Source organism: Sceloporus occidentalis, unplaced genomic scaffold (assembly GCF_023333645.1).
Source record: "Sceloporus occidentalis isolate IW3139 unplaced genomic scaffold, rSceOcc1.0.p SCAF_102, whole genome shotgun sequence".
Taxonomy (NCBI): domain Eukaryota; kingdom Metazoa; phylum Chordata; class Lepidosauria; order Squamata; family Phrynosomatidae; genus Sceloporus; species Sceloporus occidentalis.
Genome location: NW_028317082.1, coordinates 1,462,501 through 1,477,945, shown reverse-complemented (window position 1 = coordinate 1,477,945; position 15,445 = coordinate 1,462,501). Strand labels below are relative to the sequence as shown.

At 39.8% G+C, this 15,445-nt stretch overlaps 1 protein-coding gene across 7 annotated transcripts in view; it reads left to right on the top strand.

Annotated features, from left to right (window-relative positions):
• Window positions 1-15,445, top strand: part of LOC149283565 (leucine-rich repeat flightless-interacting protein 2) — a 60,802-nt gene that overhangs the window by 27,718 nt on the left and 17,639 nt on the right. For 3 of the 7 annotated variants that reach the window (XM_089497369.1, XM_089497367.1, XM_089497365.1), the window contains exons 3-7: window positions 4,009-4,053; window positions 5,310-5,429; window positions 6,906-6,977; window positions 8,812-8,982; window positions 15,238-15,330. In XM_089497369.1, coding sequence (XP_089353495.1) covers window positions 4,009-4,053; window positions 5,310-5,429; window positions 6,906-6,977; window positions 8,812-8,982; window positions 15,238-15,330 — 501 coding nt within the window. Of the gene's footprint in view, window positions 1-170; window positions 216-765; window positions 811-922; window positions 980-1,680; window positions 1,744-2,615; window positions 2,730-4,008; window positions 4,054-5,309; window positions 5,430-6,905; window positions 6,978-8,811; window positions 8,983-15,237; window positions 15,331-15,445 lie in introns of all 7 variants that reach the window. The other 4 variants (XM_089497371.1, XM_089497368.1, XM_089497366.1 and 1 more) reach the window with 2 other exon arrangements.

Sequence of the window (15,445 nt, the reverse complement as noted above, 5' to 3'; positions counted from 1 at the left end):
TTATATATTGCTTAGCTGCTTGTGTACTGTTATAGTTTAGTTATACCGGCACAATAAATCAATATAAAGCCTTCGTTTATTGGGATTGCACCTTGCAATTCCCTACAGACGCATACCAAAGGCAAAAAGGGTGACATTTTTTCTTCTTTTGTTTTCCCCCTTCCTCACAGAATTCTCCTATTTTAAGTAGTAGTTTGACCCGAAGTTCCAGTTCGGTTAGTACTGGCAATCTGCTTGGAAATGGGAAATTTATGCACCATCGCTATTAGCTGGTTTGTGCAAGTTTAACCATCAGAGTTTATTAATGCTACATAAATTGCTTCTTGCTGCCTTGTTTAAACATTGGTTTTAACATTCAGTTTAGCATTTAACATTCATGTTTTCCCCTATCTTGTTTTAAGTAAACATTTTTGGGCAACTGTATGAAATGGCATCTAGATTATAATTTAGGTTGGTCTACGCATTAGCGTTTGGTGGGTGGCACATTTAGGCTTTATTTTATTCATCTCAGGTGTTTAGGGTATATAAATGTAATGTATTTTTGCCAAAAATGGACATGATTTCATCTTTGGTACTTGAGTCAGATGAAATCATGTCCAAGAAAATGAGGTTCTTCACGTGATCTTTGGAGGAAAAGAAGGTGCTCTCGTTCTGCTTTTTGGTGAATTTTAAACAGCATGACATAACATACCTTTAGGAAATATGTTATTTGGCTTTCAGCCGCATGTGGAACATCCTAGCAGAGACCTTTGTACTTTTTCTTAGGCATCATTATATGAAGATGGGATTTCAAACTACTCTTCCCGCACTGTAAGTTTTGCTTTCCTTCCCCTCTCCAGGCTTCTCTTTCTGAATCTTGAAATTTGGCATTGTTGCTTACTGTTTCTATAATTTTCCTTTTCTGCGGTAACATTGTTTTCAGCCATCTGAGTACAGCTATTATTCGTCAAGAGCCAGCTCAGCACGAAATAGTCCTTCGGTGAGAGCTCTTCTTGCATGTTTGCGTGCCCTAAAAACACATGGCATGTTTAAAACAAGACTTAGCCACGTAAAACATTCGGCTCATGTGAAGATGAACAGTTGTTTTTAGGGACTTTCATAATTGCCTGTGCTCCATATTACATTGTTATCCATCCCTTATTTATATTTTTGTGCCACACAATTATTTCTTTGTTGATCCAACAAGTTAATGAAGACTTGTGGTTTCTATCACTGTTAAAGTTTCCCTTCCAGTGTGTAATGTCAAATGCATGCCAATGCTTTTTTTAAACGTTTCATGTGATACAAAAAGATACGGGGTTTAAAATTCCCAAGAAACAGAATTATTTGAAACTCTTTCATTCATTATTTGTATGTTTTTTTTGTTTGTGAATATTTTTCTTTTTGGAATCATTGTCTTCAAAACGTGACATGCCATAGAATATTCATAATTTGAAGGACTTGCATATACCATATGAAGGATACAGCAAATAAGTGAAAACTCATTGTTTTCCTTGTCATTGCTTAGTTTAAAAGATCAACCCTTGCTATTGGAATAAGTGTTGTACACATTTGCAGCAGTGACATTTTTGGTGCTTGACAATCCTGTGTGTTTTGCCAAGGCGTGTACGCTATCGCTTCAGTTCGTGTTCATTTCTGGGCCAGTTTCATGGTGTGCATTTTGTGTTCTGTCCTTGATAGTTTACAGACGATGAGGCTTCTGTGTCGTCTCGTAATGCTGGCCGAGGGAGAAGGGATAGCGTGGTGAGCAAAGCCGCATGTTCTCACACAGTATTTGCCATCTCTGTATATTATTGAGCATGAGTAAAACCGATGTATACTTAAAGAAGTGCTACATTGGATATAGTATCTTGTGTGGTTTTTAGTTTTGTTAAATACCTTATCTAACAGTCTGCAGTTATTACCAATATATATGCACTAAAATAACTGTGAAGAAGGATACTGGCTAACGTTAAAAAATGTCTCATAGTTGTATTTTTGTATACATTGATAACATTATGGATATTGTTTACACCTTGCTTTACTAGGAATCTGAGTAGCTTTTCACCCTGCTTAACAATTAACCCACCAGCCTTCTCCTAGTTTAAGGAGTTCCTTAATTAACTCAAAAAGCACCTTCATGCTTTTGCACAATGTTCTGGAAGTAAATCTCTATTTACAGGTCATGTCTCCTTTGTAGATGGGTTCTGTAGGGAACTCCGCTATATCCTGTCAGCAGCTCTACATTGTGTTTATCATCGAGGCTGAAAGTGCTCCTGTTTTTTTTTTGTTTTTTTAAACCAAACTAAAAAAAATAATTGTATTTATACTGCTATAATCCCACAGTGACTCTTTCCTCATCAGCTATTGGCCCATGATAAGTGCTGATGTCTTTCCTCTGTTCTGTGCACTAGTAAAAAAGCAAATCAAACGAAAACAAAAAACAATGAATCTGAGCTAGTTTTGGTTCACTTGGTTAAGCTTTTTGTTTATGTAAACTTGATTCCCAAGAGAAACCTTCATGAGAACCCATTGCAGAAATAAAGTATATGCATTTTTAAACCATAATCCTTCATAATAACCAGCAATTAATTTATCCAGTGAAAGCATTTCTAAGCCATTTCTTTCTCATTAAGGCATCAGACTTCTCTGACCAGAGTGAATCTGCAGCTGATTATTTTAGTCGTTCCAACCGTAGGGGAAGCATTGTGTCTGATATGGATGATGTCAGCATCCACGATATAAATAGCGTGAGTGTAATGCATGTTGTTGTGCTGAGGCAGTGACTAACTTACACGTTTATCATGCAGCATTGGACAGTGGCGGATGAATCCCAGCATTGGTTAAGCTTTTTGTAAAGATGTCTATCCCACCTTCCTTAAAGAAGTAAAAGAAGTAAACAACCCTCTCGATTTTCTCCCTGGTATTATGAAAGTACATTTTCTTTGGTTGAGGCTTTGAAAATTAGACTTGAATTTAACACAGCCCAAAGACTGCATGAGGCTCACGTGCGCTATAATAGAGTTTTCATTGGAAAGTAGACCGAATTGATAGGCCAGCTGATTCATATGTGCCATCATTCTTGTACTGAAACAAGCTTGCTTTATTTGCTGCAAAATCCTAAATACAAACACAACACTGCTATGATTCCCTAGGTTAGTGGGCCTCTTTAGACTGCAGTGCCATCAACTCCAAATATGTGAAGATCTACAGTGCTGAAGGATGTATGTTACAATATTGCTTAAATAGCCCAATACTGTAGTTCTATATAGAGATATAGGCATTGATGTATTTACCTTAAGCACTGGCCTAGGCCTAAGCCCAGGGCATTGCCGCCGGCTGAACCCTCCATGGAAGGAAACTGTGGAGGACTGTGCTGACTCGACACAACCTTTCATATTGTTAATGGGCCGGCTCGGGATATCAGTGACCTCCTATTTAACCAGACCATTGAATAGCAGCGCTGACAAGAATGCGTCACTGGGTATAGGGATATAATCTGTTAAGAATGTGTCCATGGAAAGCAACATTGGTCCTCTGACACAAGTACAAAATAATCAGTAACTAGGTGTTTTAATGTGTGTGTTCTTTAACATGTGCATGTATATTTTTCTACATGATACAAATTAACAGTTATATACTATTGCATGGGCTATGTATGTTGTGAGCTATGTCTGATTCCACAAACCAAAATCTCCCTGGAGCAGCGAAGGAAGTATGGTTTTTGAAAGTCAAACTCCATGAAGATTTTCACTTGATTGACACCACGTGTGCTGGTTGTCAGGTTTGATTGAAACATATCATGCAGAACTTGAAATGAGTGATACATTGTGTATTACTTTTCATACTAACAACAACGATTCTCAAATTTGATTTTAAGGAGGAAGACTACTGCGATCACAACTGTTTCATTAAAATGGAATGGACAACAAAGACACCTTTACAGAAATAATAGTCTTCCTAACAGCTTTTCGCATTTTCATCCCTCTAGGATGCCTTACTTATTAGATTTATTTTGCCTTTTTTCAGTTGGATGAGAAGATAGACAAGCAGTACACTGACAGTTACTCCAGGGTAAGTACGGTAGTTACTGCTGCTGCATACCGCTTTTGGTAATCTTGGAAGGAGACCAGCAGATACAGTGGCGTGAAAAAGTAAATTAACCCTTTGGAATTACCGTTTTTTTGGGGGGTGGGTTGCATTACTTGTTTGTAAAATGCAGTCTTAAGGAACAAGTGTAGACAAACAATGCCACAATAATAACACACAAAGGATACTTTTTCAAAAACTAAGTGAACCGTTGAATTTAATAACAAGTTAAACCTCATTTGACAGCAGTAACCTCAAACAAGCGCTCCCGGTAGAGCCATTCTTCCTTACAGAACAGCTTAAGCTCCCCCATATACTTAGGGTCTCTGGTGTTCTCCATGTTTTCCTAACTCTTGACCCCAATTAGCTTTTGTTGAAGTGATAAGCCTACGGTTAACATACTTTTTCCAACTTACACTGTGAATGTTTGAATAAATTTTTCAATATGGACAAGAACGATAGTGATAGGTATTTTTTAGTTAAAACTGTGTTTGTTCATTATTGTAACTTAGATATAGATCATATAATATTTTAAGACACATTTATATGTAAGCGCTGGTAATTCCAAAAAGTTCACTTATTTTTTCTTGCTACTGTATAGTCACCATTGGTAGACAATAAAACACAATTAGAAATATAAAATTATCAAGGCTTATAAACTTTTTACATATTTTAAATAAAAGCACATTTATTTATTCATCCTCCCTGGTTAGTGAAGATTCTCCACCTGTCCTCCAAAGCCAGCTTTAGAAGAGCACTGGAACAAAGGGGAATTTCGCTCGTCATGCCTGATGAACACAGTCTTCAGTACAACCTTTATGAAGATACATGCCCCCCCCCCCCCATTTTTCCTTTATTACTCACCCAACCGTATATATCAAAGATCAAGGGTGCAGAGTTGCTTTGTGTTGAATGCCTTATTGTTAGCAAACTTAGAAAGCTTATTCATGTTTTGTGATAGAAATGTTATAGTTACACATTACAAGGAATGTAACATTGTTTGTGATTTAGGATTCACAAGGAACCCTAGTGTGTATGATTAGTTTATACACAGCTTGAAACAAAAGAATTGAAGATATTCTACAAAATTCTTCTTTATGAAACAAATTTATGCTATTGTGTGTATCTTCTCTAGAAGAAGACTAAGGCAAAGGTTTTTCAACATTATGCAGCATTCAAAAAGCCTAGAGGCAGATTATCACACATAGTATATGTGAATTATATTATTTATTTCTTTTTAGCCATCATCCCGTAATGCAACATCAGGATTACCTGGAACCTTTAGTGGTTCATCTTCTCGGAGAGGAAGTGGAGATGCAAGTAGTCTATTGGATCCAGATGCCTCGCTTAGTGAATTAAGGGTAAGACAATGTATTTTAATATAATTGTTTCTGCTCTTCTGTTAATTATTATTGAATACTCAGACAAAGGGCAGTGAAAAATTTCTGAGTGTAGTTTGCTACAAAAAAACATACAATGTGCAAAATACAAACAAGGATTCGGAGACTGCTACTCCATACATTGTGTGATGAGGTAGGGTTGATGGGCGGATACCGCTAATTAGTGTGTGCAGCAGAGGGGGTGTTTAGGGGCAGGAGCTGTTACTCCATGTGCGACGGGTAGGGTTTGTGTGTGGGAGGTTGCTGCTCATTCATTGTAGGTACCAGTGCTGAAGGCTGCTAGTTCACACCTTACATGGAACACACCACCCCATTCTATGAGCTCACAGTGTCACTGAGCAGCCTTCTGTACTCCAACCCACACCCGATGTTCAAAGCATGAATAAGCAGCCTCCTCGTATGTGCTGCATATGTGTGAATAAGGTGCCCTCAGCACTCTTACCCACTCTTACCCACCCCTCTCTGCACACGCACTATGAATAACTAGCCTCTCACAAACCGTATGGAGTAACTCTCTGCATACCAACCCTACTCACAATTATAACAGCAACTGTCCACAGAAATTGCTGGTCGTGCTGGGCTTAAAGTGAAATTCCGTTCCGACTGCAACACCTGCACACTGATTGGACCTTTACCTTAAGTGTTGCCCAGCGCAAACAACTATTCCCAGAGTGACAAGGCTATTATATATATTAGATATTTAATAATAAAGCTATTTAGTCTAAAACCATATGCAGTTTTTTTCCTACTCATGTTAGAATACCTTGATTTTAAGAATATTAAAATCAAGGATATAAAGTTAATGGATATTACTTACTACTGTCTTTTTTTTTTTGTTGCTTTGAGCATATCACCATACTTGACATTATCTTCATTCTTTTTCTGTAACTGGTATAGAAAACATGTGCGCACATAGCACAATATACCCCTCTGCTGAAATGTACCCTTGAAATACCCTTATATTTGTAGAACCTCACCTTATTTCCTTCCAATGGAGCAGAAAGGCAACAGATCCATCCAGATGGTGATGGTGTAAAATAGACCAGGTTTGGAACTAGAACATTGTCTCTCATAGTACGGTTGACTGGGTAGAAATGGGTGGTGTAGGCCAACCAATGTGCTCTCATAGCTGGAGACTCATGGATTACTCAAGCACGATCTTTACCTTTAGGAGAAAAAATTATGGTTGCCTAATTCTGTTCGATTTTATGGGTAATAAAGAAAATATACGGCAAACGTGTCTCCCCTGAACCAAATGAATTTGAATATTTACGGTAATTCATTACATTACTAATTTGGTCTTTTGATTCCTCTTGTGTTTCTAGTTTACAGGTAAAGTTTTATTTATACCGTTTGTCATTGCTTCCGGCACTTTTCATGATTTTTTTTCATGAAAATAAATGTTTGATAGGCCATGAACCATTCTATCTCCTGCAGGATATCTATGATCTTAAGGACCAGATCCAAGATGTAGAAGGGAGATACATGCAGGGACTAAAAGAGCTAAAGGTATCAGGGCCCCAGTCTTGTCACTTCCCTCCCAAAGCATGCTTTCTGGACTTAAATTGGAAGTGATACATTTCCAGCTCCCTAACTGACTGCTTGAGCTTGACTAACTTTATATAAATGAAAGTGAAGTAAAGCACGTGCTAAAGCTGTAATGCTATCTCAAGTTATATATTTGTGTTGTCGATTTACATTTGTATTTACTTCAGAAAAGTAGGCATGTTTCATAACTTAAACAATGTCTACCCTATTAAAACCTGTTTAAATATTGTTCTGTATTGTCTTGTTGCAGACTCTTCAAATGTATGCATGCTATGTGAAGAGTTTTACTGTAGTAACCAAACAATATGAAATACCGTATTGACTCGATTATAGGCCGCACCCTTAAAGTTTGATGCTATTTTAAAGAAAAAAAAATATTTTAAAGAAAAAATACACATTAGTGGAATGGTAAAACAGTATTTTATCTAATGAGCAGGAATACATGTATCTTAACATTTTTGGTATCTATTATGCAGTTTGTCGGCATAGGTTATATACAAACATAAATTTGGAAAACCAATAGCCATTTTAAGGTCCCCCCTTAATTCATAATGCACCTTACTTATAGATGTGACACCCCTAGATATGCCTCTCTGCCTCCCTGATATGCTTTATGCCACTCTGCTCCCCTGATATGCTTTATGCCCCCAGATATGCCACTCTGCCCCCCCCGACTTACTAATGCATCCCCAGACTCCTTGATGTCTGCACAATGTGCGTAGACAACCTCTGCTGGTGCTCGCCACTTCTGCCGGGGCTTCTATGCCGGCGCTCTGTCATAGAAGCCCTGGCGCAAGTGCCGGCAGCAGCGGAAGTCTGCGCACCCGGAAATGCATGTCATGGGTGTCGGGTGATACGAATTGTGCATCCCTGCGCTAAACCAAGTCTTTAAAAGAAGGGAAAAAAGTGCGGCCTATAATCGGGCCAGTATGGTATTATTGTGCAATAACTGCAAATTGAAAATTTATGATCACTGTCTAATAACTATGTGCTGGATGCTATAAACTGCTCTCTTGCAGATGTTTTTAAGCCCCAGGGGTTTATGTTGAAAGAATTCACCTTTCTTCAGAAATAAACTTGTAAAATGATTGGTCTAGATATTCCAGGTTCTGTTAGAGACAAAACAAAACAGTTCCAGCACCTCTTCCAAATTTTTTTTGTAAATATATGTACCAATATAATTGTTACTACTCTTGAGTGCCTAAGCCTTCTCAGAAATAATTCTTTAAAATGTAAAATGTCATATTTCTATTTCTTGTATTGTCGTAGGACACACATGTAGGCACAGATTGCTTCAATATAAAGTGAATAGGATTCCTAAAAGTCTCTGTATTGTTTTATGTGATTAAAGCCTCATGGAAAACAATATGAAAACAGATCTGCTAAGGTTTATTTTTACTAACGTTTCTTTTTTTTTTTTGTTTATTTAAGTGGAAGGGAATCTTCCTATAGGATGCCACATGCTCCTATATGTGTTCTATCAATGCTTTGGATTCCTGTAGCTTTAAGGGCAAAATACAGTTCAACATCCTTTTCTGGATGTTGGTCCAGTAACACGCTAAATGCTGGCCTATATTCCCCTTTGCCCCAAACACATTTATCAAATAAAAGTGTTCTACAGTATAATGACAATTTGTTTTGCCTGCGGATCTCAGATGCAGCTTGAACTGAAAAGTTGCTCTTATATCACTACACCAGATTGCCTAAAGTACCCAAAACTGAGCTCGTAGTCATTGTAAATAATCTTTTATACTTGGGTAATATTCTCACTTGATGTCATTTCTCAATTGCACAGGACTCTCTATCAGAGGTAGAGGACAAGTACAAAAAAGCCATGGTATCCAATGCACAGCTCGACAATGAAAAAAGTAATCTAGTATATCAAGTTGATACTTTGAAAGATGTAATTGAAGAAATGGAAGAACAGATGGCAGAGTACCATAGGGAAAACGAAGACAAGTCAAAGGTACCATGCAGGATAACTACAATAAAAGTACATTATAGTCAGCGTGGAATCTTAGTGTAGTCGCCATACTGTTGCTTATCATATGTATTTTTTTGCTTAGTTTGTGTATAATTCTTTTCCACGTTTGCATAGAGCCCACCCTGGGAATTACGGGTAATGTGTTTTTGGTTTTAGAATTTAAAACTAAATGCTGGATGTTACTATGTTAGAAACAATTATTCACTGAAAACCTAACTTTAGCAGAATTTTAATTTTACTTTTTGTCTATCCAGCTATTCACCTGTCAATGTTTGTTTCAAATGTAATGTAATCATGCATTGCTGAAAGATATATTTAATGAAGAAAAGTAAACATTTTATTATTTTATGTTAGGTCCCTCAAATAATGACTGCACATTTCTAAAAGGTTACCAGCACCGCACTATTCTTTGTGACATGCATTGAGCCGCAGCTATAGTATACAATTATACAATTATTCTAGTTCTTATGTCGAATAATTGGAATTTTAATAAAGACAGGAGGCGAATATTTGCATAACTTCCTTTACTGTCACCATAGCAGCAAAGATAAAAATAGTACAGAACATAACCAATCAGAAAAAAGATTGACATAATATAACAAATGAAAGTCCCTGTATCTTCCTCTTTCTGCTGCATGCGAACCAGAAGAATAAAACTTGACTCGCTGAAGGAAAACTTGAGCCAGAAGAAGAATAAAACTTGACTCGCTGAAGAAAAAACTTGCATCTTAAACAGTCAACCGAATCATGAGGCTGGAACCGAAGAATGGACTCCAAAAGGAGTTACACTGAAATAAAAAAGAGAGATATATAACAGCAAAGTGCCTGAATAAAATTCCAATAAAATACTGTTCCATAATAAAACATAGAAAATATGCACAAAGAATCACCACAAATAATAATAATAACCCCCTAGAATAAACAAAGGGATGGGAGGGAGGGAAATATTCGCCTCCTGTCTTTATTAAAATTCCAATTATTCGACATAAGAACTAGAATAATTGTATAATTTTAAGGCAAGACAGGAGGCTTCATATTTGCTATTTTAACGCTTATCCAATAAAAATAAAACTGCTGAAGATAATGGGCGAAAATAAAATGTGCGAAAAGTGGAAGCTCTAGACCAGTCAGCGGCCCTGAGAATATCTGAAAGGGAACCGCCTGCTGAAAAGGCTCCTGAAGCTGCAGCCCCTCGGACAGAATGTGCCCCAAAATGTAGATCAACACCTGCCAAGGTAAGTAACCACCGAATCCAACGGGCCAGAGTAGGAGAAGAAACTGGATGAAAAGGTCTTGCATAAGAGATAAGAAGCTGAGAAGCCGAAATAGGACGAATAGAAGAAGTAGAAGAGATATATGTATTAAGACACCTAGCAACACAAAGCTTAGGGTCGTCAGAAAGATAAGGGTAAGATATAGAACTAGAAAGCGTTTTAGTTCGTTTACAAACCGAAAAAACCACACCTTCTGGAGAAAAAGAAAAGGCTCCGACTTCAAGAGCACGAACATCCGAGACTCTACGAAAAGAAAGTAAACAAAGCAACAACGTAAGCTTTGCTGATAACTGACGAAGAGTCAGCAAATCATTATCGGGCCAATTCCGAATGAAATCAAGGATCAAAGATACATCCCAAAAGGAGTCGTATCGTGGAGCTGGAGGTCTGCGTAACCGAATACCCCGAAGTAAACGGCAAACCAACGGATCTTGGCCAATAGGCCTGTTCCTGGAACCAACATTTTTATGGACCGCTGGAAATAGCCGATCTAAAAACATTAATAGAGCGGTATGATTTTCCTGAAGAAAATAACTCCGCCAAGAAATTTAAAAGAAATGTTAGAGAGGCCGAATGGGGATCCACCTGTTGTCCCATACACCAAGAAGACCATGTCTTCCATGCTGCCCGATAAGATTTGTGGGTACCCGGAGCCCATGAATCTTTGAGCAAATCTCTAGCGTCCTGCGATATGTCAAGGCCAGAGTGAGATCCCCTGAAATCATCCATGCAACTAAAGAGAGACGGCCGTCGAGAATGAGGGGATGGAAATGACCTTCTGGGTTTCGAAGAAGAGACGGGAAGATTGGGAGAGCCAACGGATCCTGAATGGAAAGTTCCAGAAGTGCCGGGAACCAAGGTTGGGAGGGCCATAAAGGAGTGATCAGGAGTAAGGTCACCTGAGCCCTGAGAATATGGTGAATTACCCTGGGAATAAGAGTGAAGGGTGGAAAAGCATAAGCTCCCTTCATTGGCCAATGTTGTAGAAAGGCATCCGTTGCTAGAGCCTCCGGATCCGGTAACCAACTGAAAAATTTTGGAACTTGGTAGTTCGTACGGGACGCAAAGAGATCCAAAGTGAAGGGACCTCTGTGAAAATTGAGATCCTGAAAAACTCCCTCGTGGAGCCTCCAATCGCTGGCATCTCTCCAATGTCTGGAGAACCAGTCCGCCCTCTGATTCTCCACTCCGGGAACGTACTCCGCCAGGAGAGTAATGTTTCGATTGAAACAAAACTGGTAAATCTGTTTTGTTACCTCCGTCAAATATTTGGATCTGGTCCCCCCCAAGCGGTTGATGTAACGAACCGCTGAAAAATTGTCCATCCTCAAAAGGAGACAATCCGAACGATCTTTTGCAAGGCTGCGGATCGCAAAAGAGCCTGCAATGAGTTCTAAACAAGTTATGTGAAAATTGCGTTCTTCTGACGACCAACGACCTCCGGTGGCTTGCGTGAGAGACGCCGCTCCCCATCCGATCATGCTTGCGTCGGATTCCAGCACGAAATCCGGGCGTAATCCGAATATGGCGCGGCCGTTCCAAGCTTGCATGTGTCGGAGCCACCACTGTAGTTCCTGTCTCACTTCGTCTGTGAGTTGAACCGGCTGATCGTATGATGGATTCTGTCTTAGATGAGTTGCCTTGAGTCGTTGGATAGCACGATAATAAAGGGGACCCGGGAAAATCGCCTGTATGGATGAAGAGAGGAGGCCCACAATCCGAGAGAGTCTTCTGAGAGGGCAATGTTCCATGCGCAGCAGAGCTCGAATATCCTTCTTGATAGCAGCGATTTTGGAGGTCGGTAATTGAAGTAGAGCCGTTACCGAATCTATTTCGAAACCTAAAAATCGAATCTTCTGGGTTGGTGATATTTCCGACTTCGGAAAATTGATCACGAAGCCTAGTTGTTGTAAAGTCTTCACTACGAAAGAAGTCTGGGCGAGAAGGACATCCTTGTCTTGAGAAAAAAGAAGAATGTCGTCTAGGTAAATAATTTACCTGACACCCCTGGATCTGAAGAAAGCCATTACTGGCTTGAGCAGCTTGGTAAAGCACCAAGGGGCGGAACCGAGGCCGAATGGAAGGCATTTGAACTGCCAAAGATGGTGATTCCATGTAAACTGGAGAAAACAACGATGGTCCGGATGAATGGGGACCGCTAAATAAGCGTCCTTGAGATCCAGTCTGGTAAACGAGTCCCTGCGCTTCATGAGGTCTCTTAGAAGATGGATTCCCTCCATCTTGAAATGTTGATATGTTACAAACGCGTTGAGAGCTCGAAGATTGATGACTGGACGTAAATCCCCCGTTTTTTTCTTTACGAGAAAAATGGAACTGACGAAAACTGGGGGACCGTGGACCCTCTCTATCGCTCCTTTTTGCCTTAAAGAAATCAACTCCTTGTCTATAAGGTCTTGGGCTGCCATGGCCCTGAAAACCTGTGGAGGGGACCGAGACTGATGAGGCGGGGAAATAAAGTCTATTAGATAACCCCGGACCGTATGGAGGATCCAAGGGTCGGACGTAATTTTCTCCCAAGCATGGAAAAAAAGAGATATCCGTCCTGCCACAGATGGAGGGGTAGAAGGGGATAAAAGAAAAGGACTTACCGTTGTAGAGACGTCCCCTGGAGAATCCTTCAGAGCCTCTGCCTCTATAACCTCCTCTGGATGTAGCGGGCCGAGCCCGAAAGGATCCTCTGAAGGAATATGGAGTTTGGCTTTGGTATTGTCTGGAGCCTGGTTGATAAAAACGGCTGGAGACCCGGCCCCTCGGTCGTCCAGCCCTAGCGGAGAAACGATTGTCTTGGGGAAACACCTTTCTCATAGATGTTTTGGCCTTATTCCATGAGGTCATAACAGACACATGGCGGTTTAATTCCTTCACAAAAGGATCGCCAAAGAGGAGACCATTGGCAGACACCCCTAGCTCTTTAGAACCCAATTCGGCCAATCTAGGGTCCATACGTAAAAGAGCCGCTCTCCTGCGCTCCGTAGAAATAGCCACATTAGCATTGCCTAAAAGGCAAATGGTCCTGAGAGCCCAATCTCGAATAATTTTACGGTCTAGGGATGAATCTTGAAGCAAGGAACGGTCGGCCAAGGATAATATTTGAGTAACCGGACCAATAATATCCAATAATTTGTCTTGGGCCGATTTAAGACCCTGTTCCAGACCTTTACGAGGGTCGCGGCCCTTTTGTGAAAGGAGAGCGACCACATTAGGGTCAAACTCCGGGGTGGCAACCACTTTTCCCGGAATTACCGGACGTGGACATTCAGCTCGCAATTTATTTCGGACCTCCTTATCGAGAGAGCGTCTGATCCATTTTTGGATATAAAGGCTCAAATGAAGGGGAGGAGCCCATTCAGTGGACCTGGGGTGTCTCATATTAGTTGGTTCGAAAAGAACCGTACTAGTTGGGTCTACCACTGGAGCATCCGCAGGAGAAGGTTGAGAATTTGCAGGAGCATTATGGACCGAATGATGGGGCTCACCCACCACATTCTCATGTACGAATTGTGATTCGTGGTGTCTGGACGAAGCCAGCAATTCATCCTGGTGTGAACCATCCGAAGATGCCGCATGCCACTCATCCAATAATTGGAGAATATTATCAGAACTAGACTCTCTAGCCTCCTGAGCTGATGGGATAGCCACATCATGTCTAGGGCGTTTAGCAGGGCCTTTCCCCTTACCAGCTGAAACGCTACTCCCTTTCCAGGGACGCTTAGAGGTCTTGGAACCCTCAGATTTATCTGAGTCATAATCAGAAGTGTCTTTCTGAACATGGGAAGCATCAGAGACAATTACCGTAGGGCCAGGCTGATTAATGGTATGAGCCATCTTATTCATAAAAGTCTCCATGGAAGAGGAAAATTTCTCTTCTAGCCAGGATAGGATGAAATCCTGAGAGTTGGGATCTCCTGCCATAATGACCAATAAATTGACAAAAGGGAGGCTCACCCCTAATAATAGAAACAACTGATGATACAAATAAAGATATATAGATATATATATATATATATTTTTTTTTTTTTTTCTCAGGACACCAGAAAGTACTAATAAAAGAACAGGGGCTCACCTTGTCAAGTAAACCACAAAATCAAAATCAAAAATAGGGAAAAACAAAAGAAAATAAAACCCTGTACCAAGTGAAGTACCGGAACACACTGGGAATAATTAGAAACAGGAGCTCATCCTGTGTAGAAACGGTGAGAAATCGCAATGAAAATACTGACTAAACGTGACCACACGCGTCAGTAGCAAACTGCAACTGCACAGTAACGTTACTGCGTAGTTGCGGGATATAATAAACAAAATGGCGGCGAAATCTCTCAATCGTGAGATTTCGGCCGACCCAAAATGGCCGCCGCACTAAGAAGTAAGAGACGGCGATCACGAAGAGAAAATCTCGGCGAACAACAAGAGAAAAGACCGGGCAAAGAGCCCACCGGGAGAAAACCGGTAAGAGGCAAAAGACTAATACCCTGAATAAAGAACCCTACGAGGAAAAGAACTCAGTAGAGGTAAAAGGAAAAAACGGAAAGCAGATAAAACAAACACTGAAATAATATGTAAAACAATGTTAAATCTGAAAGGAATGCACCCATAACAATAAAAAGAAAGAAATATAATAAAGCACATGAAACACAAAAATAACTGTATAAGCCTGAAAATTGATAAATCTATCAATAGAAATCAGATCTGACCTTTCTGCAATGCTGAGCAGCAAAGAAAGAGGAAGATACAGGGACTTCCATTTGTTATATTATGTCAATCTTTTTTCTGATTGGTTATGTTCTGTACTATTTTTATCTTTGCTGCTATGGTGACAGTAAAGGAAGTTATGCAAATATGAAGCCTCCTGTCTTGCCTTAAAATTTCCGTTCAGTAGTGCATGGCTTTACTGACTTGATCCACTCAGGGCCGATTTTAAACTGTTTTTGTCTGTTTAACATAGGAATTGGAAAGACAGAAGCATACTTGCAGTATCCTCACTCATAAATTAGAAGAACTTAAAGAAGGTATTCGTCAAAGGGATGAGCTCATAGAGGTATACAATTAACATTTTTTGATTCTATTTTGTTATATAATGTGTGTTAAAGAAAATGCATTTGAAAACATTTTCCCCCCCATATGAACTTAGCTTCCAAATAATTTTGAATCAT